Consider the following 24,783-nt stretch of genomic DNA (forward strand, 5'->3'; position numbering starts at 1 on the left):
AATTTTTGTCAACTGATTTTCACAGATTGCACTCCAAATGCTATTTGAATTTAGACGCGTCCTTCTTTTTGAATGCGACTAAACAGTCATGGAAAGTTATGTTTGTCTACTTAGCCCCTATACAGTATATTGTATACATTTGGGAAAAGAAAAAGGAGGAATGGGTTGCAATGTATGCCACTGGGTAACATTGATCACGTGATGATTAAGAAAAATTATACAAAGTCAAACAAGCAAGAGAGTCAATTTGATTAAATGAAGTACTGCTGGTGGGCATCTCCTGCTTAGGTCATCACGGTTAGTGAGACAGCCTGAAATCAGGATTTAAAAGATAGAGCACCATTGGGACCTTATTTTATTTTTATAGTCATTATTTCCTTTTAAGATAATTAATTGGTTAACAAGCAAGTTCCAGACACCAAACTGATTGAGTCACCAATTACAAAACAGGTTTTGGCTGAATCAAATTTTCTGAACATGGTTTGTTACATAAGTTTGTTGTTTCTATAAATGCCGTATGTTAGGAAAAACCCAAGCGGAATTGTGTACCAAGTTATGAAAGTCGCAGGAATCCAAAAAGTTGCACGTGGCCAAAGATTATGTGAACACCACGGAGAACCCATAATTTATTCATAATGGGGGACGTAGAAAGAAATTTCTGCCTGTGAAAGCACCTTGCGAATCAAGAAAATCACTGTACTGTTAAATATGTTGTGTGTGGTTCACAGAGCTGGGCACTTGACGCTTTTTTTGCCAGTCAGTCCGGTCGGTAGCTCCCCGCTCCGACCGTGATCTTGTTACTGTTCCGGCCTCGGCCCTCTGGCCTTATTCATAAAAATTGTCGGCCCCCTCCCCACCTGTAAGTCTCCTTCATCTTAATTTTCAATATAATACACAGATGGACAAAATTGCTGGTAGCAATCTGTTAACAAAGCAAAAAATATAATTTAAGAAGAATAATAATACAAGTAGTAGTAATAAATAAAACTGCAATGAAAAATAAACAATGAAAATCAGATATTGGTTTTGAATTGTGATTTTACAGAATTATTCTGAAAAACTCATGAAACAGGCCTTGAGAAAAAAATTATGGTGAAATTTTTTAAATAATTTTACCGTGGACATATAATAAGGATGAAATGGTATCAAAACACCACAATACAATATTATCACAATATGAGTCTCATGATGCAATAATTATCACAATATTGTGGGGCTGTAGGCAACATAAAAAAAATAAATAAATAAAGCTCACGATAATGGCTATTATGTACTATATTAAAGTTACTTGAATCTGGCTTAAAACTCAAAAACTAAAAATGTTAAGTTTCAAGACTCACACCTGTTACAACTCCCTCTGATTGTATGTATTTAAAAAGTGAAATACTTCTGTAAGGAAAGACACGTCCACACATACCTCCAATACACCATTTTACCCTGCCCACAACATAAATTGATTGGCTGATATTTGTTTGGCAGCGAGCTTACTCCATAAGCACGCTTATAAATTAGAAGTATTTTCCTTATCACTTAAAGTAATTCAAACACAATATGAATGTCTTTTCATCCAGATCTAAAAAAAACTCCACCCTTCAACCAAACCCGTTTTTCTTCAACTTTATGTAATTTTCATAAATTGCCCAAATTTGCTATAGCCCTATCATAGCAATAATTGCGGGTAATCATTTCTTGCGGCTTTGAGGAGAACACACATAGTCACCGGGTATCTACCAAACAGGGGAGTTGAACCGGTTTGAACTTAATACATTATTATTGTTACAAACCAATAACACCAACCCCAGCCATCCACCGAAAGTGCGTCACATTCCTTAAAGGTGCTCCATGTCGCAAAGTGGTCAATCCTTACCCAGGAGCGCACCCTTTCATCTGTTTGGCTTCGATTTTATCTGAACCCTCATGAAATCATCTCTTGTCTTTTCAACACTCTTCATTCCTTCTAAAATAGTCCTTAAAAAGGGCCCGATAGTCAAATAGTTTCATATTCCGCCAGTTGAAATTTCTGTCAACCGCTGCAGTACACGAAGCCCGTTCTAAAGGGACTATTTGAAGGCATTGCATTTGTTATTCTATCATTATGTTTTTTTTTCCAGTAAATCATATCATTGCAGCATTCTCGGACCAATCACACACCGGTATGACATATCCGTTGTAGCAGGGGGATTTAATCCTGTTCCTTGAGGGCCAGTGTCCTCCCCGCTTTCTCATCTCTCCCTGCTGCAACACACCTGATTTAACCTTGCTGATTATCTGAGCACTTGACTACATTGTATTGGGCACGTTCGTAAAGAAGAAAGAAGAATGAGATGAATAAGGAGACAAATAAGACCATAATAAGGAAAGCGGATTTGAATAGTAAATTAGCCATCTTATTATGTGTTCAGTGCCATTGACGGATATAGACGCCAAAAAGTACATTAGTTTTTTTTCCAGGCTGGCAGTGAATGAGTTAAATAAACCTCTGCCGTTAGGATCTCTGCCACTGCGGCATCAAGCACGTATTATTTTATTTTTTTTTGATCGAGGGGTCGACAACAATTTGTGAATAAGGCTGCACAGACGAGGCAGGAAAGGTACAGACATCACGGCCCTAGTGCAGGGGACTGACCAGCAAAAAAGGGTCAAGTGCCCAGCGCTGATTTATACTTATAAAACTTTGGGAAAGCATTTCAATGACCAAGCAGTCAGCCAGCCTGCATACAGTTTTTTTTACTGCCCCCGAAACTCAACCACAACCACTTGGACACATGTGTACAACATCCAATGTGTGCAAAAAGCATCTCACCTTATTAATTCATATTGCAGGCAGGATGTCAATGCTTGCACCACACCAATTGGAGGATCCCAATGTTTTTTAAAGCCAGCTGGTCAACTCGGAATACAATAAACTCCCTCTCCGTTCCTGAGAATGATGGATCTGATTACAACCAGAGGAGACACCAAGTGAGTTATGATCCTCATTGGAATGTCTTCTAACCAGCTTTTGTGAGGCTTCACTTTGAAGATTCAACATCTCCCAGACCCTAACAGAGCCTTCTCATATTGTAATATAATCATCCCCTACTCTACTCATAGTTAAGTGAACTAATGTGATGTCAAAATTTGTCTCTAGTAAAAATATACCAAAATAATATGGTTGCTAATTAAATTGGCAACAATTTAGACAGCAGACGGAATTCATACATGGCATTGAAACAAAGCCATTAACTGCCACCTAGTGGACAAAATTTAATAGTTGTTAATTTTTTTTATTACAAATTATCTCTTCCAAAAAGATTTTCTTCAGATAAAAAAACACACTTCATATATTTGTTTTTTTTCCTCAATAAAAAAAAAGTCTCTTCACATCATGGTGCAGATTAAGTTGAAATGATTTTTTGTGGTAGGGGAAAAAAGGACTATGGTTTGGTTTTAAGTGGTTCAGAGACATTTTACTTTTGATGGATTTATAATTTGGTCATAAAATAAAGATGTAAAGCTTTAAATGTAATAGTTTTAAAAGAACAAATGCAAAGACATTTTGTTGTTAAACGCAAGTGGCAAAAAATAGAAAATAAAATAAAAATTCCAGATTTTGGTTAAGTAGAAGCTTGAGATTTAACTGAGCCAAATAGAAAAAGCAAGAGCACACAAAGTGAACAGTCAAGTTGTGTTATTTTTATAGTTTCCCTCAATGTAAAAATTCTGACCTTTATTAAGGACACTTTTGACATTTTCACTATTAACCTCAGTACCACAAAAAAAAGGACAATAGACGAAAAAAATGAACAGTTATCGAAATCGTCCTGTTTAAGGAGCATTCAGATGTGAAGATTGTACTGGAAATTGTCTTTTTGCAAAGAGGTCTTGCTGTACCCAAAAATGAAACTCACATTCCAGTTGTCAGATAAAAAAAAAAGAAGGCATCTTGTAATTGTGTTTTCTGGCATTTTTGGTGTCTGGGCGAGAAAGGTTGAAAGGGGAGAAATTGCTGCTTTGCTTCCTCTACAGATGGTCCGCAGAACTGCGAGCAGTGAAACCAGTGCCGATAAACCCACTGCAGGTGGCCCTTTCTGATGACTGCGAGACTACACCTTTCCAGCTCCTGCAAGGCTTCAACTCTCGCAGAAATCAACTAACATGCTTACAAAGGGGAGGGGCAGCCGTGTCACTTAATGAATTAATAAGAGGGAAACTACACAAGTAATAATGTCTATAAAGCTATACTTACAGGAAATACAGGTGATTCATAGTGTGAGGAAGAAGGCACATTCTAAAATTATGTACACTAAAAAGGGACTTTCTGTACACAAAGCATGCATTTTTTTCCATTTTTGAATTCAAAGGGAAGGAATATGTCAAACAGAGGGGTATGAGGCACATTTCAAAGGCAGTGATGCCAGATTGCCCTTTAACATCCTCTAGAAACAAAACAGCAAACCAGGTCCATGAGTAGTCTGTTAGTTTTCCCTTCAGATAGAGCGCGGCGGCCCAACATTCCCAAATCCCCGCGACAAGCCACCGCGGGAGGGAAAAAGCTCTGTTCGGCAAAAGACACTTCGGCGCCTGTGGTGCGTATGTGACACTGGAAGGGGTCACGCTTGTAATACTGTAAGTGAGAGCAGCGAGGTATCCCCCTTGAGGGAGGGGGACGTTGAGCGGCTGGAAAAAAAAGGGCCCCACACAATCTGAGTGTCTAATGTGAGGTATTATCCAACTATGCCTGCCTTTAGGAAGAAACACAAGCTGTAAACAGAATCCAGTCAAACCTTCAGGAGGACAGAATTCAGCAAACTTTAGGGGGGTAAAAAAAATGTAGCAAAGAGGCTGCATGGTGATTAGAACCCATCAGTTTTCATACAACAGGGGAAAGAATCACAAAGCCTCTTTATTTTCCCCGATTCAAGCGTGGTAGAAAGCAGGCGGAGGGGCGCGTTGTGGCCTCTCTGGCTCAGAAGTCCCGTGGGAGGTCGCACTCTTCACAGCGGTTGAGGGCTGGGTGGTTGAGGAAGGTGCAGCCGGCGCAGCCCCACTGCGTCCCCTCGTCTTCCTCCTGCTCTGCCAAACTCTTACTGTCTGCAATGGAGAGGAACACAATGGTGAGTGCATTGCATCCACAATTTGCTATCAGGCATGACAAATGGCATTTGAAATCAGCAAAATGGTCAGCAGCCATTGCAAAGAGAAAAAATAAGTTGTTTTGATAATATAATCGAAAATATAATACATCATAATGACACAATAAAAAATAAACTTTTGGAACACGTTCTCCTTCAATACACATTGTGCTGCTCATTTTTGAGTGTGCGCCTTAGCCAGCAGGGGGCAGTATAAAACATATACAGTGAAACCCCGCTACTTCGCGGTTCACCTTTCGCGGGTTCAGTGCTTCGCGGGTCTAAAAAAAATATTAAAAAATTATAAACTTTTTTGCCCGGGCACGATCGGGGCTCTCCATTCGCTCCGCTCCGCGGGGGCATTGTAGTTTCGCCGAGCGGCACGACGGGGCGCTGGAGCGGTTAGACGGCCGGCGTGCGCCGAAGAAGAGCGTCGGCGAAGAGGAGCACGTCCCCCCGGACACGATCGGGGGCGACGTTTCGCGCGGTTCGGACCGTACCAGAGCTCCGGCCGGCGTGGGTGGCAGTTAAGCCGAAGAGGAGCACCTTCCGCCCGGGCACGAGCGGGGTCAAGCGGCCCCTAAGTTTAACCGAATGGAAGCTCCGGAGGAGGAAGGCGGGCGTGTGTCACAGTTAAGCCGAATAGGAGCACCTTCCGCCCGGGGCACGAGCGGGGCGAAATGAAACAGAGTTCAACCGAACGGAGACACGCTTCGGGGGAGCAGGTCCGGCGTGCGTTACAATTAAGGCGAAGAGGAGCACCTCTTCCGCCCGGGCACGAGCGGAGCGCGAGGCTGTCAGTTATGAATGAATAAATGAATAAATAAATAAATGAAGAATGCCACCTCTCATTTCACAGGGCACACCGGACGGCGTACCAGCAGGTAAAAGTCGAAGTAATTAAATAAATACAAAAAGAAGTAATTGAATAAATACAAAAATAATGGCTGGGGAATAAAAAAATAATAAGTTTTAATAATAATTTTTTTTTTTTTTTGTTATAACATGAATTTCACTCTCTCTCTCTCTACCCGTATTCTATATTGTGTACTGTATACAGGGGGGTATACTGTATACCTGTATAGGTTTTTTTTAAGCATTTTTGAAGGGGCGCCGCTACTTCGCGGATTTTCAGTTTTCGCGGGTGGTCTCGGTCCCCATTAACCACGATAACCGGGTTTTCACTGTATATACAAATGGATTTATGCCTGACAAAAGCAAATCCGCAGTGTATTCTTATGTACCTTTGTGAGCAGCGCCAACACTTTAAGAAAGGTAACGACAATGCTTTATTTTAGTCACTATGGTAATGGTTAAACATACAACAGATACCACACAACAAATATAAAGTGTGTGAAAATATATAACCCGCAATACGGAAAATCAAGCACTGCCTGCCGCAAACTGTCCAGAGCGGGCTTGGTGTGTGTTAATCACCTCTTGCGGTCAATCCATATTTCAAGAGGTATTTTTCTTTTTTTTTTGTCATAAGTTCATGTGTTGTCTGATCACTGGGCTTTTTGCCTATTGCAAAAAAAAAAAATCAAAATAATTCTTGTATTTATTTATTTTTTTACTCGTTTTGCTAGCTGGTTTAATATTTGCATTACATGACTGACACTGTTACACTTTAACATGCGTCAACAGTACGTCATTGATGGATTTAATGCAGAGAATCCAGTCAAGCTGTCTTAGTTAAAATGAGTAGGAAGCATCAAGAAGGCCATCGTATCTAAACACTATGCGAAACATGTTGCGACACCTGACGAGATGTGCCCCTAATATGGAAAATATCATTGACTGCAGTGTCAACTTTCTACTAAGAGAGGGTGCTAATAGACTGTGAAAAGGTCATGAGTGGTTTTGATGGAGTACAAGGGACTTGTGTGGTCTGCAAAGATCTATGTGGATGGTGAATAATGGTGCTGACAATGATGAAATGGTATTTTCCGTTGACCAATTTGACCAATTTATATATCAAACTGAGTTGCCACCATACAGTGCTTGGATCTAAAGATTACACTTAGAAAAGATCAAAAGAAAGGGAAAAAAGGCCCATTGATGGCTTGTTTAAATGTTTCTTGAAAAACTCAGAAGTTTTATGTATCTCAAAGTACAATTGTTCACGGCACTGAAATAATGAGTTCTATTCACAAATGTACTTAGTGTACATTATGTGCTTGTTTTGTTGAACAGATTCATGTGGTGTGGTCCAAACCAACAATACAATTACGTTTTATGCGCCTTTCCAAGTTTATTCTGATTGATATTACGTTTGTGGTATGTAAATTAAGCAGGTGCATTGACCCGTTTTTAGGCATCTCAGGGGGTGGCCATTTTGCCACTTTCTGTGGATTGAAAATAACATCACAGTGCCTGAGGGTTTAGATTGCGAATGTCACACAACCAAACCCAGAAAACAGTTGAGCCGTGACTGTCACTACCAATCGTAATAATAATTTAGGAGCTAGGTAGGCAGACCATGCAATCCTCCTAAACTTACCAATTGATAAAGTACTTTTGGATTTTGGTGGGACAGGACCAACGAATCCAATGTTGTCATAGAAATTATGGATTGTGCTGGGATTGAAGTGTGTTCCTGTGAATAGATAAAGAGAAAGTTTTAAACTGCATTTACGACTTGATTTGCATTTCTCGTTACCATATTTTAAGCAGAGGCCGTAAATTTCGTGTTACTATTGATTCAAGCGGTGTTTGAATTCCATCATAGTTACTTTGGCTCTGATGACCTCAAGCTACAGTTAGTTATTTTAAACAAATCAATTAAATAAATAGCTGACTCATCTGAAATAGAAGCCGTCTTATTCCCCCTCAACAATAATGCAGCGTAAAGTGACGGAGACACTAGCGATGTGTAATTTTCTTTACTATAGTTTCAACTAACCGGGTCAGTTCAGTTGACATGGGGATCGTTTTGAACATTGTACTCCGATTTGGTTTGCGTTTCCACTGCAGGTTTGTTCATTATTTTTTTCCATTAGATAAGGAAACCAATGAGAAATTAGTTTTGGGGAAAAAAAATAGGACAGCATAGTTGCATAAGTAAGTGCAAACCTGAGCATTGAGCATGTTTATGCACTGGTCATTGGTAGATTGGGCAAATTATGACACTGCAGTCGATCACAATTTTACGCTAAATATCGTAGGATTTCAACACTCGATGACGCCGTAAAAATACATTTACGGACGTCATCGATATAATATTGGCGGTATGCAAGTGGCAACTACATACATCCGTGTTCTCACGTGTACACAACAAACAATCAAGCGACATGTTTGACAGCAAATCAGCATGTCAGTTTGACAATCACTGCATGAACATAAACTGTTGGCGTCAATAACCCTCACTTGCACAAACTTTAAAATTGTGACACACAAAGCATGCACATCTTGGCAAGCAAAAGGTTACACAGTACCTCTTCAGAGCACAATGAACAAATATTAATGTTTGTCAACGGTATCATTTGATGCAAAATTGAAACCATCTTAACTAGAAAATATGTCGACCTTTCCAGATTTTCTGTGGCTGCAGCTTTGTGAAAGGTGACAATTTCACATGTCAGAGATGTCACACACAGAGCAAGACTGTGGTCAGATCTCAGTTCTTGATTTGCAACATCCTCTTTCTTCGATCTGGTAAGATAACTGCGCCTCACACCACAAATTCTTTTGAGAAGATCAAGGCGTCAAAATCGTATTTGTTCATTATTTGTGCAGTCGTTATTTCATGGAGATGCCGATGAAAGATGATGATGATGTAAAAAGGTGATATGTTGCTTTTGTACAGTATTATGTGAAATGCAAAACAATATTGAACAATCAAATCAAAATTGTACGTTTCAACTATAAAAAAACAAGAGGCTATTTAGTTTTAACTTTGGTTCCGTTTTAATTTCAAATTGACATGCGTCCATTATTATATGCCACTGAGAAGGCGATAAAAGAATGGGAAGAAAACAGTGGTTCCATGATCAGAGGTTCTCCAGGGAACACGCGTGATTCTCAATTCTTACTGCTCGATGTGCATTTAAGACAACTAAGTTGCTCCCTACTATGGTGGCATAAGAACAGCATTCAGGAAAAAATCAAAGCAGCAAAGACAGAATAGCCAAGAACATCCACCTTTTGTTATTGAGGGGAGCAATTACAAATATTGATGGGATATTTATTTATTTTTTTTTTTTTTAAATAAAAACACCTGAAACTCCACTATTAACTCGTTCGCATGGTGCGAAACATCTGGAATTTATTGTAATTACTTTAATGTGTTGTTTATTAAGAAAATAAATACATAAAAGTAGTGGGCCGCTGTTACAGAGAAGTCCTTCATTCAATCAGAGGACAGCAGTGTATCTAGCTCAACCCTCCCCCAAAAACGTGCGTGTGTGTGTGCGTGGTATAATAACTGATAAAATTTACTGACTGAATCCGCTTTGAAAAGCTCACATAGAACTGTTCATGCAAGTTTTATCAAAGTGGCTGGTTTCTGACTTTAGTTTCTGTCAGCGGTGGGGTGCTCGGAGGGCCAATAAATCCAGTGTTGCCAAACAGCTACAGGATGCAATTCAGGAAAAACCAGTAGTTAACATTACAATAGCAGCACCTTGTCCGCATGTGCAGGGGAGGATGTGACAAGCCCCGGGCTCGTGCCCTACCTGACCCCCAACAGTCAAGACTTATTTTCAGAGCGCGCACCAAACGAGACACACTAAGAAAGGCCTTTCACATATTCATTGTAAGAGATGAGCTTACCTCTTTTTTGAAAGAGATCAATTTCTTTGGTGAGGCATTCAATGTCGATTTGTAGTAATCTGTTTTTGCATCGTAATTGCTTCATTTCCTCAATCTGAGAAGGACATTGGACAAGATAGTTAGTCATCAGAAAACTGCATGTGCTTTCCATTCTAAAGTTTAGCGTTATATAAAAATGTAGTAATCACTGTCAAGGCAAGATCTGATATTCTTCAGACCTCAGTCCATCCCTGCATCTTTGCCCGTTTTCTTTTTTTTTTTTTTTGCAAAATAACGTAAATCAGATTACCGAAGGAATTTGGGAGGCAGAGTTTGACCTCTCCAGTCGTCTCCTTGTCAGGTCATTCTCCATCTCATTCACCTCCTCTTTTAGCTTCTCCAGCTTCTTTTTCTTTAGCTCCAGTTCATGCCGCAGTCTCTCCATGCGGGCCTTCTGATGGACCAACAATGCTAAGAAAAAGAACAATAGTTGGTTTCGACAATTTAAAAAATGTCAGGTTCATAAAAACATTCATTGGGGGAAAAACATATTTGAATATAAATAGGGGTGGCAAATAAGCTTCACTTCTTATACTGCAAGTATCGTTATCAGTAAAGGCGGCCGACAAGAGCGCGGAGATAGAACAGAATAAGTCAAATGCTAATGTGTCGCCCTCACACCTGACAGTACTTTGTACTTTGGCAGGGTTCTACATTAAAGCGCCTGTTTCATGCTAAATCAACTTTTTGTACTGTTAATAATGTTAAAATGCTAATTCCTCGCCAAAAACACCCACGTATTGATGTTTCCCTCCATTCACCCATTTCATAGCATTCCTGCTCATTGCTGCTCTCCATGCTAACCATCAGCGCAGCCCAATCCAAGAAAACGATTGCTTGCTCAATCTTATACATATAAGCCACTCCTATGCCGCCCTTGCTGACTAAACACACAACCACATTCTTGAACAACCAGCGGGATGCCACTTCAACCGAGTCCAGGTGCGCTCCAGCGAACCTCCACAAATCCGTGTGCAGGGTGCGCATTGAGAGGCCTCCCCCAGCCAAGGCACCAGGCTCCAAGGCTGAAGATCCGGGGCATGACCAACAAGCGTATTTGGGAAGTAAGTGCGAGGAGCAATTCTTATTTCGAATGAACGCAAAAAGATTAGCCGAGACTCACTACTCATGAAATGTTATGGCAGAAGCCCACAATGCTGCAAGTGTGAATTGTTGCAGTTCAGTTGATAGAAAAGCCAGCCCTGCCAGGGAGCATCATCACGTATGATGAGGCATGATCATTAAGCACGACTCGGAGACCAAACGCCCGACCGAGCCTTGACTTGTCCAATGTCGGCAAGACTGACGAAAGCAAGACAGTGTCGTCTGCGAGTTCTTGCCACAGGGCCAGACGATGAACCAGCACGTCAACAAGGAGATCCCACAGCATTTAGTTCATTAAGTGCGCAAGAAGAGAGCATGGCAACCCGCGGCAGGTTCAAAATGACAACAACCCCACTCACAATGCCCTGCTGAGCATCTGACAGTTCCTTGCTTAGAAGAAAAATCGCTGTGCTGGAGCAACCACTCACCCAACCTGATTATATGTATTCAATAACCTCTTTGCTAAGGTCAAGTTTCAAATTTGTTTGAACCAGTTTTAGGGGGTGGGGGCATGCATTTGGTGAGAATGGTACAAGCCTCTCAGATCAAAACAAACTCTTGCATGTACTTATTAAATTTTGTCCAAATATAATTAAATGACTAATTTCCATGATAGTAAAACAAAAAACAAACCTGAAAAAAAAAGCTGGAATTGAAAAACTAACCTAAATTAAAAATATCAACAATAAAGTAATAAAGCAAAACAAAAAGATCAAATCTGCTGCAGTTTTGAAAAAGCAATTCTATTGATTTTATTTATTTATTTATTTTGGAACAATGCTTGTAATTCAACGATTAAGAGTCAGATATTAAGTTGGAATCTTGCCATGAGTATATAAAGTTGGATGTGGACCAGTCAAATGTATCTGAAATTTAGTGACACGTCTGAAGTGAATAACAATAGGGACATAAATACCAACAGTGCGCCTCATTTACAATATGGAAGAGAGCCTGGAATGTCTGCAACCTACGAGGTGATAACACGACGGATGTTACCTTTGAAAGATGAAAGCGTGCGTGATGCCGCTGAACCAATTGAGTCACAGAATCAAAAGGGGGTTTTGCAGCAGGTATTTGTTTGGGAAGTCATCCAGTTTTACTCAGATGACTAAAATGGCATGGCTACATTTGAAAAGTTCTTTCAGTGGATATTCAGAATTTGACAACAATCAAATAAGGTAATGCCAACAAGATTGTGATCAGCTGCGATATTTTCTAAGGCAATGCAGGGACCACGGGACTGATGAGGGTCAGCAGAAGAGGCCCATTGTGAAGACCCTCCCGTTGGGAGTGACTGCAAAGTAAGAATCGCAGCCAGTGACTCACATGTAATTTAGTCAAAAGCCCAAATAAGGAAACACTTGTGTGCACTGACACGTTTGACTCACTATAGGATCTGCTGTGCTCTAGCAGTCCCAGCGAACACAGCATTTAGTGGAGACGACTCACACTAGAGTCATCCCACGGGACTCCGACGAAATCACCTTTGCTTTTATCGGACTACTTTCTAAACTGACTGTACATTCACGACAACAAATGTTTCTAAAATAGCTTACTTTGAGCTTCTTGGCAGGGACAAATGGAAAAACAATTCAGACTTGTCAGGGGTATAAAAAACTATCATGGCTCTAAAAATGAGCCTTTTATCCTGAAAACAAATGTGCGCGTTGTATAAAGAAGACTTCACTCTTAAGTCACATGCCATTTACTAAATAAGCAATAAAAGAAGCCCTAACAAGATGTCAAATCTTTAATGAGGGAATGACAATGACCAAGTAAACACCACAAGTTTTTTTGTTTTTAATAGTTCCATGTGCAGGCAATGACATTGTCAGAATGATTTCTTATAACAATGACCTATAAAAATTTGGGATATGCTCAAGTACCAGCCACTCGTTCTCCAAGGACTTACAAGAATCATTAGTGTATGTAGAGGTTTAGAATTTCAAGTACGTAGTATTCATAATCTGCCTGTTGGACACATTAGCGTAGTGTTGTAAATGTAATATTTGCTTTGGAAGGCTAAACTAAACAAATGCTACAACATCACAGTGGTCCGCCATTGTTGTTACGGCTTTAACGTACTTGCGCATCCCGTCAACTGATCAAGTAAGTTCCAAATCAGAATTGTGATGAGGCAAAGCTGGTAAGTTCTTGAATCACCCGGGTTAATGATTTTGAATCTTGTAACAATCAAAAGCCAAAGGTCTCTATTACCATGGCTCCTATGAGTCTTCTGGCTGTCTGCACAAGATGCCATGTTGTTATTCTTTCAACCTTAAAACTAGTTGAGACTGAATCAACGGTGCCTTTGATTGTTGCAGTGAAACTTTTGCCCACACTTAATTAATAATCAATTAAAAAATATCCAATAAAAAAAAGAACAGATTATTAGGCCCATAGCTATTAAACAGCTCTGATGGTAGACCACCAATGATTTTGTTCACTGCTTTATGCCAATTTATTTTTAGTTTGAAACTGGTAATTGACTGAGGGAAATGCAATGCAAACTTTTTTTGTTACGTTTGTTTTCAATTGAAACAAACCAAGTTGAAAAATACACCAATTCTTTCATAATACTGTATATAAGCCGCATGGGCCGATTGCAGGGACAGTGAGAATGACAAAAACGGGGTCGACCTGGAAAAAAAATCAGTCATTCACTGGGCTTACCTTGTGTGTATGCCGCATCATCAGAGCCCATGCTGAGTCTGCGAGGCTCACTCGGTCGCTCGTTGTGTGGTGAAAGCGGGTCCGAGAGATGTAGCGGGTCTGGCTCCACAAAGTGGTGGTCTGACGGTAGGCTGAGGAGGTTGTTGGGCACAAAAGTAGGAGACACAACCCCAGGGGACACTGCTGGGGGCTTATTGGGGGACACAGTGATTTTAAAAGTATATTTTGTGTTGGGTTGAGTCACCACCACACGTGGCGAGGAAGCCGTGTTTCCTACTCCTACTGAGGCCCGGGATTTAGGTGGATGGTGGTGGATATAGGCGGGGCCCATGCTCACCTGGCCCCCAATGTTCCTCGCTCCTGGCGGGCCCTGCATTGGAGGGTTAGCTGAGATGTAGACTGTGGGAGGGTTCCTCCCCCCACTGTCATCGCTGGAGGAATTAGCTGAAATGTAAAACTTGGGTTGTGAACGGGATCCGGCTGAGGCCAGGACAGCCTCCTCAGAAGGCGTGGTAGCAGCAGTGGGCGGGCTTGCAGAGATGTACACAGTGGGCTGGCTACGGCTCAGACCTGAGCCTCCGATGGAGAGCGGGTTACTAGGGACAGTAGAGACCCCAGTTGAGGAGGAGCATGAGGAGGAAGGGCAGGAGGATGAGGTGGACGAAGAGCGGGACCCACCACCCGTTCGCAGCACAGCTGTTGTTGTGGTGGAGTTGCTCCTCTGAGGAGATTCAAGTTTGATCTCGATCTGATTCTTTCGCGGGCCAGTGGAGATGTTCTGGATGTTGTACTGGCTGATAGCAGAGAGCGAGGTGGGCATGACAGAGGAAGAGGACGACGACGAGGAAGACGAGCAAGAAGACGAGACACCGGATGAAGACGGCTGGCTTCCAGAGGGGAAAATGGAGGGTGCCTGGGAATTTGTGGGGGAGCTGATTGGCATGTAGACATGAGATGTCTGGTGGCCCTGGGTATGATGCTGTGAGGTATGTGAGGAAGACGATTGCTGCGGGCCGGACCATGACCCTGATAAGGACGAAGGATGAGAGATTTGATAGATCTGCTGCTGAGGCTGAGAGGTGGGGCTATACTGGGCCCTGGCTCCCTGCTGCGGGTTGGGCCGGGTCGTACCGCACTGACTTACATAGGGCCTAATGTAGATTGAGTTACCCTGTGGACTGCTTAGACCGGACTGAGGCCCGCCATGTATGTGTAAAGAAGTAGGAGTGTTGCGGCCTGTCTGAATATGAGGAGCTAACGTCACGGTAATAGGGTTGAAACGCGGCGTTTGCTGGAGACCCATGGTCGATCCTTTGACACCCAGAGGGTAGAGTCCAAGGTGCTGTGGAGGCTGCGGTTTGCGCGAGGGCTCCATCGCACTAAACACATTGAGACTGGGGGGACCCTCAACCGGAGCAGACTGCGGCTCCTGCTGAAAGAAATTACTGTTCGGTGCCTGGCCAGTCTGCAGGGGCCCTTCGCTCAGGCTATGGGCCAAAGTCCGGCTGCCGTTCATTCTCAGGCCGTCGCGCGTCGGGGCCACATGCACATTCTGAGACTGCAGGCCCAAGTTCAGCTGGGTCATGTGATTACGGAGCCTGGTCAAGCTGGGATCCTCAGAAAACGCGATGTTTCCTTCTTCACTGTACAAGTAGGCTGGACTGACCTGGGACAAATATTCACAGCACGCGTCTAAATTGTTGTTATTCTGAGAGCGAGACAGCAAGAGTGAGAAGGACAGAGGAAAAAAATACAAAGGTTCGTTAATTATAATTTGATCCATATTTTTTTCTTATAATATTATAATTATTGGATATTATACCCTTCCTTCTTCCCATATTCTATATGATTTATCCTGTTCATGGTAACATCAGGTGTCAGAGATAATCCCAGCTGATTTAGAGTAAAATGCGGACTTCCACCCTGGACTGGTTACCAGTCAATTACAGGGTGTTTGCAAATAGCAGCACACTTAATATCTAACTGCAACATTCTGGTTGAAATCACCCACTTTGGGGGGGGGGGGGCAGTTTCGCAAAACAAAAGAAAATAAGACAAGAAAGTAGTAGTAGAGTCACTAACAATTGTCACTAGTGTCGAAAATCTTCCAAGACACAGCATGTAGTAAATTATTCAGACCCCCTTTCTGTGTCATTTCAGCCATTCGCTAAAATAAAAAAAGTTCATTTTATTCCTCTATGTACACTCAGCGACCAACCTAGACAGAAAAACAGTTTAGTAACTTTATAAAAAAAAATCCCTTTCTAGTGACTTTCATATTTAACTCACATGATGTCCATTTCTTCTGATCATCCTAGAGATGGTTCTGGACCTTTATTGGAGTCCAGATGTGTTTCATTAAACTGATTGGACTCGATTAGGAAAGGCACACACACCTGTATAAGACCAAACAGCTCACAGTGCATGTCAGAGCAAATGAGAATCATCAGGTCGAAGGAACTGCCAAAGACAGAATTCGGCAAGGCACAGATCAGGCCAAAGTTACAAAAGAAATTCTGCAACACTTAAGGTTCCTAAGAGCACAGTGGCCTCATAATCCTCTAATGGAAGTTTGGGATGACTGCAATTCTTTTTAGACCAGGCCGTCCAGCCAAACTGTGCAATCCTAGGAGAAGAGCCTTGACGAGAGAGGTAAAGAAGAACCCAAATATCACTGTGGCTGAGCCCCAGAGATGCGGTAGGGAGATGGAAGAAAATTCCACAAAGTCTCCTTTCACTGCAGCCTCCCACCAGTCAGGGCTTTATGATGATAGCTTTATGACATTTGAAAGCCTGCATAGAGTTTTCTGCAAAAAAAAAAAAAAAAACACATGAAGGACTCCTCGACTTTGAGAAATATGATTCTCTGATCAGATGAGACCAAGATCGAAGTTTTTGTTGTTAATGCTAAGCGGAAGGTGAGGGGAAAACCAGGCACTGCTCATCAGATGCCCAATACAAATCCCTACAGTGAAACATTGTTGTGGAAGCAACCTACCCAGAGCCCTGATTTAAACCCGATTGAGGATCTCTGGAGAGACCTGAAAATGGCTGTCCACTAGGGATGTAACAATTCACTCAAGACCTGATTCAATTCGATTTTCAATTTTCAGTTCCCGATTTTGATCCGATTCCATATTTTTTTCATTTATTTTTTTAAGTTGCTGTCATGCTTGTGTATGTGCGCTCGTGTGATGCTGCAGCGATCCACAAACAAAATACAGATTGAAGTTTTAGCGCAAGCATGTAAATTTTGTAAGTTTCGTGCATTTTGAATGAAACAAAAACTATACACTTTGCCGAGTTGCACTACTATTATGAAACTACCAATCAATACTAAAAGAAACACCTATAAACATATTTCACGTTTCTTGAGCACCAACACATTTTTTTAATATAGAAGTGACTGAAATCATATGAATATAATTGAGGAATGCACCTTGCTAAAGAAAACCAAAATCATCACTTAAATTTATTTTTTATTTTGTTTTTATTTACCTGAATGCAATTGTTTTGCATATCAAGTATGCATAATATCATCTGAACATTCAAAATGTGGTATGTGCTTAAAAAATAAGAGAGACAAAGAGAGCGAGGGAGAGAGCAATCTCCAGCGTGACGCATATCATAAAACTCGGAAATAACATTGCTCAGCAAAACACAATTGTTAACCCATTTTCCAATATTTTTTAACACTGTAAACTGGTATATTCTAACGACCTAGGTATGTTATGTTTTATTGTTGTGTGTTGCCATCAATGGCTTGTGGCAAATGCATCATGTTCTACTTTGGGTGGTCAAATTTCCGAATTCATAAACGCAACGAGGTGCGTGCTAACTACAGCTGGCTATGCCAGAAATTATTTTATTGTAAATTAAATCGGGTGTAAGCCGCATTGTTTTTCCTTTATAAATGCTCGTTTATCACTGCCGTATTGCTATAAAAGGGAACTGCAAATCGTATTAAGTAGCGTAGCTGTGCAGTTTGTTTACAGCGCAGACATGAGAGAGCAGTTCTGATAAACATGGTGTTGCGAATCGATTCTTTTATTTTTTTATATCGATGCATATTTTGAGCAGATTATATCGATATTAAATCGATTTTTGATTAATCGTTACATCCCTACTGTCCACCAATGTTCACCATCCAACCTGACAGAACTGGAGAGGATCTGCAGGGAAGAATGGCGGAGGATCCCCGAATCCAGGTGTGAAAAACTTGTTGCATCATTCCCAAGAAAAGTCATGGCTGTCCTCGATCAAAAAGGTGCTTCTGCTCAACACTGAACACAGGGACTGAATACTAATGACCATATGATATTTGAGCGTTTGTTTTTTAATAAATTTCTACATTTGTTTTTTTTCTGTCAAGATAGTGTACTGAGTGAATGTTGACGAGAAAACAAACTTTTCTGATTTTGGCAAATGGCTGAAATGACAGAAAGTGACAAATCTCAAGGACTCAGAATAATTGCTAAGGCAATGTTGAAAAATTTGTGCTTCCAAACCGTAACTATTTATGAGACCAGCCAGAGAGCTGGAGTATGGACATTCCCATTGGACGCACCGCTGAATTTGATGGGAGATTGACATTTATGATACAATCTGAAGCACCTCGACACAGACCATGAAATCCTTAAACAGTGAAATGAAGTTTTTGAATTAATGACATTTTATAACATTCATGTCTTTAATTACATCGAGCCATCCATTATGCGGACCACTCATCCTCGCGAGAGCCGCGGGTGTGCTGGAGAATATTCAGCTGATGTCACTAGGCCATGCCAAACAGATTGCAATTATTTGTTGTTTGGGTTTTGTGACCCCGTTTTTTTTTTTTTATTTAAAAACATCATGTTCCGACCATAATGAGGTTGCATTCAGAGATTTGCGAAACAACAACCAGCGTTTATTTTTATTTTCCTGGTATAATTATTATTTTTTAATGACACAATACTTATTGTGCACTTTTTAAATCTTGCATAAATCCACCAAACTAAAAAAAAACTAGAACTAATACTAATAAAAGCTAAAGTAGAAACACACCATTTTCTGAACAAATAGAAAAGAAAAAAAAAATCACTCCGAAAACTAGTTAACAACAAACAACTACTTCAGACGCACGGGTGCTGACGAGGACCAGAGGGCGGGCACATATTACACCAGTTTTAAAATCGCTGCATTGGCTCCCCGTGTGTTTCAGGATTGATTTTAAGGTGCTTCTATTAGTTTTTAAATGCCTTAACGGTCTTGTGCCATCTTATTTATCTGACCTTCTTTTCTCGTATCAACCCTCTGGCACCGGCCTGTTAATTATTCCTAGGGTGAGGACTGGAACACATGGCGAGGCTGCATTCAGCCATTCTGGTCCTCGTCTATGGAATAGCCTGCCGGAGGACATCAGGTCCGCACAGACTGTTGATATTTTTTAAAGGAGGCTCAAGACTCACCTTTTTAGTATGGCTTTTAAATGATTTATCTTAGTCTTTTAATTCAGGACTGTCATTGTATCGACTATCATTGTCTTGAATTTTTAGCTTCTTTGTCTTTTAGTATCATCATTTTTCTTATATATTTTAGCTCCGTCATTTTATATCATTGTCTTTTAATTTATAGCTTCTTTGTCTTTTAGCTTTATCATTTTCTTTTATATATTTTAGCTCCAGTGTTTCCTCAAGGGGGGCTTCCGCACTGGGAGGTGTGGCTGGCCTTCTCACAGGGGGATTAATCCCAGAGGCTCCTTAGGCCCGGCGGAGCGGGGCCCTTTGCACAATGTGTAGGGTCTACCCCAGTCAGTGGGCTGTCATCCCTCTCATCGCGGATGACCTACCCTGGGTACATTTTCTCATATGGTTTCTCTGTGCCTTGCCATGTCTTCCTGTCTTTCTATTAAGACAGTGTATTTGGTTGTGTGTATGCGAGTTCAGGCGTGCATGTGGATGTGTCTTGTGTCTATGTTGGGTGGGTGGAATGGGTATTAGTTTTTTGTTGTAACTTGGATGTTTTTATTGTACAGCACTTTGAGCTGCATTTTATGTATGAAAAGTGCTATATAAATAAAATTTGATTGATTGATTGATTAAAACTAACAGAATTTAAAAATCAAAATTCAAAACCAAATATAAAATAATAAAAATTTAAATTTCCAAACCATTATAACCCTGGCTTTCAACTGGTGCTCGCCTCTCACGGGATGGTTTTTCCCTAGTATTCTGTCCCAAGTTTTAAATGCATTAATTATTACACGTGGTGGGCTCATACATCTGAATGCAAACAATAACGACCAGTTAAATAAAACAACACATGGCTGAGTTGATTCAAGTTTAAATTATTATTTTTTTTTTTATATAACTCCTATGTTTGTTTTCCATTTCCACTTGCACTGCCAGCTTCCTAAAGCGCAAAAGATACTTTTAAATACACGTCACAAACAACTCGATCGTCCCAGGAAATCACATATCCACATTTTCATGTTTTGCAGCCCTGCTTACCTGGAGAACACACTGGGACACAACACCCTCTGGGACTTCAGGGAACTTCTGGCGCAGGTCATGCAAAACCTGAATGTCAATATGGTGGCTTCCCTGGGCCATTCGTATGTTGCCAGATCGGGACTACTTGTTCTAGTCGGCACACTCTGGCATTAGTTGCGGCGGCAAAAAGCCTTCATCTTGAACATCTTCCTGAGGAGACACGGTGAGAGAGAAAGAAAAAAAACCCAATGTGAGCAGACTGATAGAAACAAAGACATAAACATTTTCTGAGCTGACATTTTTACAGTATATGATCATGAGGTATGGGTTTGGTTATCTTTTCAACAAGAAAATGGAGCACGACTGTGGTAAACTCCCAAGTACACCCAAAATACATCAGTTAGACATGTGGGGTTGTCTGCTTCATTATGCCTGGTGCTTTTAAAAAAGAAATAGCCATTGTCTAAGAGAATAGCCTCCATTTATCGCAAAATCCCTCTTGTACCACAGAACTTAATAAAAACAAGAAGCAGAGGGAGGAAGTTAGCTTTGAAATCCCAAAACAATGGTTTATTAAACTGAACCTATAAACTCTACAGCATTGCAGTGACACTGTTTCTCTCTACATTTACACTTACATTCATATACACGTTTCATCATTTGGGCAGTAGGCGGGGTACACCCTGAACTGGTTGCCAGCCAATCGCAGGGCATACATAGACGAACAACCATCTGCGCGCTCACACTCATACCTAGGGGCAATTTAGATTGTCAAATCAACCTGCCATGCATGTTTTTGGAATGCGGGAGGAAACCGGAGTACCCAGAGGAAACCCACGCAGGCACGGAAAGGACATCCAAACTCCACACAGGAAGGGCGGAGCCAGAATCGAACCCCATATTGTGAGGCCATCGTGCTAACCAGTTGGGCCACCGTGCCGCCCACGTTTCATCATATATACTAAATTTTCCACTGATCTTATCAGCTGGATCAACCGATATTTGAATTTTATACACATTTTTTGACCTGCCATGTTTTTAATTTGTCGATCGATTATTACAGCTGCAGCACTTTCCACAACACATATACCAGTGTCGGGCTGCTACTAAAAGATTTTGGCGCTACCTTTCATTATGTAACTGTTGTTACAACTTTAATGACGGCACGGAAAGCTGCAATGCTGCTGTGTGTGGTAACCAAAAACATGAGTAAAGCTGAGCAACATACACATGAAACCCTCACTGAGACAAAGCAAGTAAACGTTTGCGAGAAATAACAACGCCATCCCCAACATTATTTTATGTGAGTCAGTAAATGTTTGCCGGATGTTCAAACTAAGCCAAAGGAGAAACACCAACATTCAATTATTACATGTTTGTACTCTGCATCATAGCACCATTAGCGACTCACGTGTGTAGGAACATTTCGGAAACTATCTGTCGAAAGGTCGCTGCTGCATTTATTGTCACTTCAAATACAATATGCCAGGGGACTACGAATGGAAACTAGCCACCTACTACAATCTGGCATATTTACATGAAAATGTTCATTAACTCATTGAACGGCGTTGACGTGAAATGCCGTCAACAGGAATCATCACGAGGAGCGCCGTCAACATCAAATACCGTCAACGACATTCTACATTATTTTATGATAATTGGCAGATAAAAATCTTGACCAACTGTGGTTTGATCATTAATTTGGTTTAAAAAAAAAAAAGGAAAAAAAAATCTATGGTCAACAGCATTGATGTCTTTTGGATGAGATCAAAAATGTGTTAGCTCCTAAAACACGGCGGACCCTTGGAAATGCGACAACTACAAGCAGCTTTTGATTGATAGTGTTAAATCTACTACAAAAAGGGTTGCAAAGGAGAAAAGAAGACAGAGATTATCTACATTTAGAAGTAGAAACAATGATGTAAAGTACGTATTTACACACACACACAGACATACATGGATGGCACGCATACACACTACTAAATACTAATATTACAACTACTAAAAAGTATGCAAATAGTTTGTCAATTTTGCGTTCAAAAGCACATTCATTGTTGCCATTGTTATTTCATAAATGACAAGGACTGTTCATATGTTTGAGGCATCACTTAAATGTATGAAATGTAAGTGTTTACAAAAAGCTTGTTTTCTGTGATTTTTATTTTTTTGGGGGGGTACAAAATAGGTGATTTGGGTCGAACTAACCCAAGAATTACTGCAATGACGAAAAAATAGAAAAAGGTAGAAACATTTTCTTTGTGGGATGAAAGAAAAGAGTCCAAGCTTTCATTTGATAGTTTTTGTGTTTATAGAGTTATAAAACTCAATATTCTGTGAGCCTTGAAAGATCAGTCAGTACACTCTAAAATGGCTGACACTGAGCACCGTGTATTACGATTGGCTGGCAACCAGTTCAGAGAGAACCCAGCTGGGATAGGCTCCAGCACCGCCCGCGACCTTTGTGAGGACAAGCGGTACAAATAATGGATGGATGGATGGCTGGATGAGCACGGGTATGGAACTCCGGTTTCTGGAGAGCCACAGCCTGCCTGTTTTAGATCTCTCCCTACTCCAAACACACCTGATTCCTTTTGTTTTTTTGTTTTTTTCAAAGGATCATTAATTACGTTGTGCAAGTCATAAATTAAATATTTATTCTTGAAAGATTCTTATCAATTTATTAATTGGTTATAAAATATATGGCATATATGGTAAAAATAACAATATTTTCTATTCAATCTAAATTAGTATACATGATAATGTTTATTGTTAAACGAATAAACAACCCGGGTAAAAATTAATATTTAATTACACACGCTCAACTCATTCATTTTTTTCTCTTCATCATACTAACACTGTCAGTCTTCCTCTAAAAATAATTTCAAGTCAAAAGATAAATAATACAACATTTCTTATGTTTTATTTTGCAATGTTTTAAAGGTGAGAAACAATGTGACTGCTCACTGACAGACTGACATCTTAAATACAGAAGACGTGGCGGATACACTCAAGCCACTGCTTGTGGCAACAAACGCGCAAGGAAAAGAGCCACAACATTTCTTTCATTGTCCCACTCGAAGCTCAGCCATTAAGTGTTGAAGATTCATTTCCGGCTTGAGAAATCAAGAGTGCCATTCATCAAGATCTCTCCAAAAGGTGTCAGCCAGTGGAGGAAAACGATCTGTACAAATTATCATCCCTTGACCCAAGATTTAAAACCCTTCTCTTTTTGTCAGCTCAAGAAGTGCAAGACATTTATGCAAAACTACTGTCAACATCTGTAGCATTGAAGGAGGATGCACAGGGCATTTGGGAGCAAGCACAAAGGGATTATGAGGATCTGCCTCACACGAGTGAAAACAACAAGGAGGGTGGCTTTGCTCAAAGCCCAAAAAGGAGAAAGTCTACTATTGTGGACCTGCTGGGACAGACCTTCAAGAACAATACATCTACACAGATAGCAATTGTAGCCTGCAGCAATTTCCGAAAGGGAGGCTCAAGCAACTCCAAGATGTTCCTTCTATTGCATTAACGGAGGACCGACTGCTGTGGTGAAAAAGTCAACAGCATGTCTACCCACTTCTGTCCAATTTGGCACAAATGCATTTGTGTATTCCTGGGACCAGTGTCGCAGCTGAAAATGTTTTTTCAACTGCTGGTGACATTATCAGCGCTCAGAGAAGTGTGCTAACCCCTGAACATGCTGATGAGCTGCTTTTTCTCAAGAAAAAAAATAGGCATACCGGTCTAACATGGACATTTATCTGTCTGGTGAGTGACTCAGCTTTGCGGAGATTTCTGTGAAAATGTTCATAACTTCAATATTTCTAAACTGTGCATTTAATGTTTAAAAAGTCACTCATTGGAGCACACATATTCTGAATAATATTCATAGTGACTTTGTTGGATTTAATATTTCTCAATTAGTATTATTTATTGTTTTTGTTTTTTTAACTTAATTTTTTTTCCCTTTAGTGTTTAAGACGCTAATTTGTTCATAGAAACCTTTATTATTTAAGTTTATTATTTAAACTTTTATTATAAAAAGTGTGTCAGTTAAGAAGACTTGAATTTGGGAATTTGTGTTACAATATTGGTACAAAAATAAAATTTTTTCATTGAAAAGTCAGATTTTCCTCTTGAATAGTTGTATTGTATATTATCGCGTATTGATTTCCTGACCAATATATCGCTAATCTCTGTTTCAGAAAAACAGTTCAACATATCTCAGATTCCAGAATTGTACTTCAAACCTGACAGCTGCCAGTAAAACATTTCCATATCTTTAAGCAGAAGGTCAGAAATTCCGCCATCAAATTTATACCTCACATACTGTCGAACAATTGTCGTGGAAAATGAGGCTGCTTGGTGCCGATTTGTGATTTAAAAAAAATAAATAAATCACAATACTTTATAAAAACTCATTGTTCAACATGGGCATTTGCACACGTAACAGCAGTGACAAAGAAATTAACTTGTTATTGTCCTGTGTCTTACAAAATATAATCTATGTTGTTCATTATGCCGCGTTGGGCTGAAGCGGGCAAAGTCAAGTTTTTCGATGGAGATGTGCTGCTTTTAATATTGCAACATGATGACGATGATAT

At 40.5% G+C, this 24,783-nt stretch overlaps 1 protein-coding gene and 1 pseudogene across 3 annotated transcripts in view; one reads left to right on the forward strand and one right to left on the reverse strand.

The window, feature by feature from the left end:
• Window positions 1–3,655: 3,655 nt before the first annotated feature.
• Window positions 3,656–24,783, reverse strand: part of tab2 (TGF-beta activated kinase 1 (MAP3K7) binding protein 2) — a 49,623-nt gene continuing 28,495 nt past the window's right edge. Inside the window, exons 1-7 of one of the 3 annotated variants that reach the window (XM_088286772.1) lie at window positions 20,195–20,330; window positions 15,993–16,510; window positions 13,704–15,411; window positions 10,177–10,337; window positions 9,888–9,981; window positions 7,618–7,713; window positions 3,656–5,073 (exon numbers count right to left, since the gene is read on the reverse strand). In XM_088286772.1, coding sequence (XP_088142898.1) covers window positions 4,949–5,073; window positions 7,618–7,713; window positions 9,888–9,981; window positions 10,177–10,337; window positions 13,704–15,411; window positions 15,993–16,016 — 2,208 coding nt within the window. In that variant the 5' untranslated portion in view covers window positions 16,017–16,510; window positions 20,195–20,330 and the 3' untranslated portion in view covers window positions 3,656–4,948. Of the gene's footprint in view, window positions 5,074–7,617; window positions 7,714–9,887; window positions 9,982–10,176; window positions 10,338–13,703; window positions 15,412–15,992; window positions 16,511–20,194; window positions 20,387–24,783 lie in introns of those variants that run through there. The other 2 variants (XM_088286771.1, XM_088286773.1) reach the window with 2 other exon arrangements.
• Window positions 21,334–23,980, forward strand: LOC148316942 (E3 SUMO-protein ligase ZBED1-like; annotated as a pseudogene).

This window comes from Idiotropiscis lumnitzeri, chromosome 21 (genome assembly GCF_059441095.1).
Source record: "Idiotropiscis lumnitzeri isolate Australia: NSW breed Sydney's pygmy pipehorse chromosome 21, RoL_Ilum_1.0, whole genome shotgun sequence".
NCBI lineage: Eukaryota > Metazoa > Chordata > Actinopteri > Syngnathiformes > Syngnathidae > Idiotropiscis > Idiotropiscis lumnitzeri.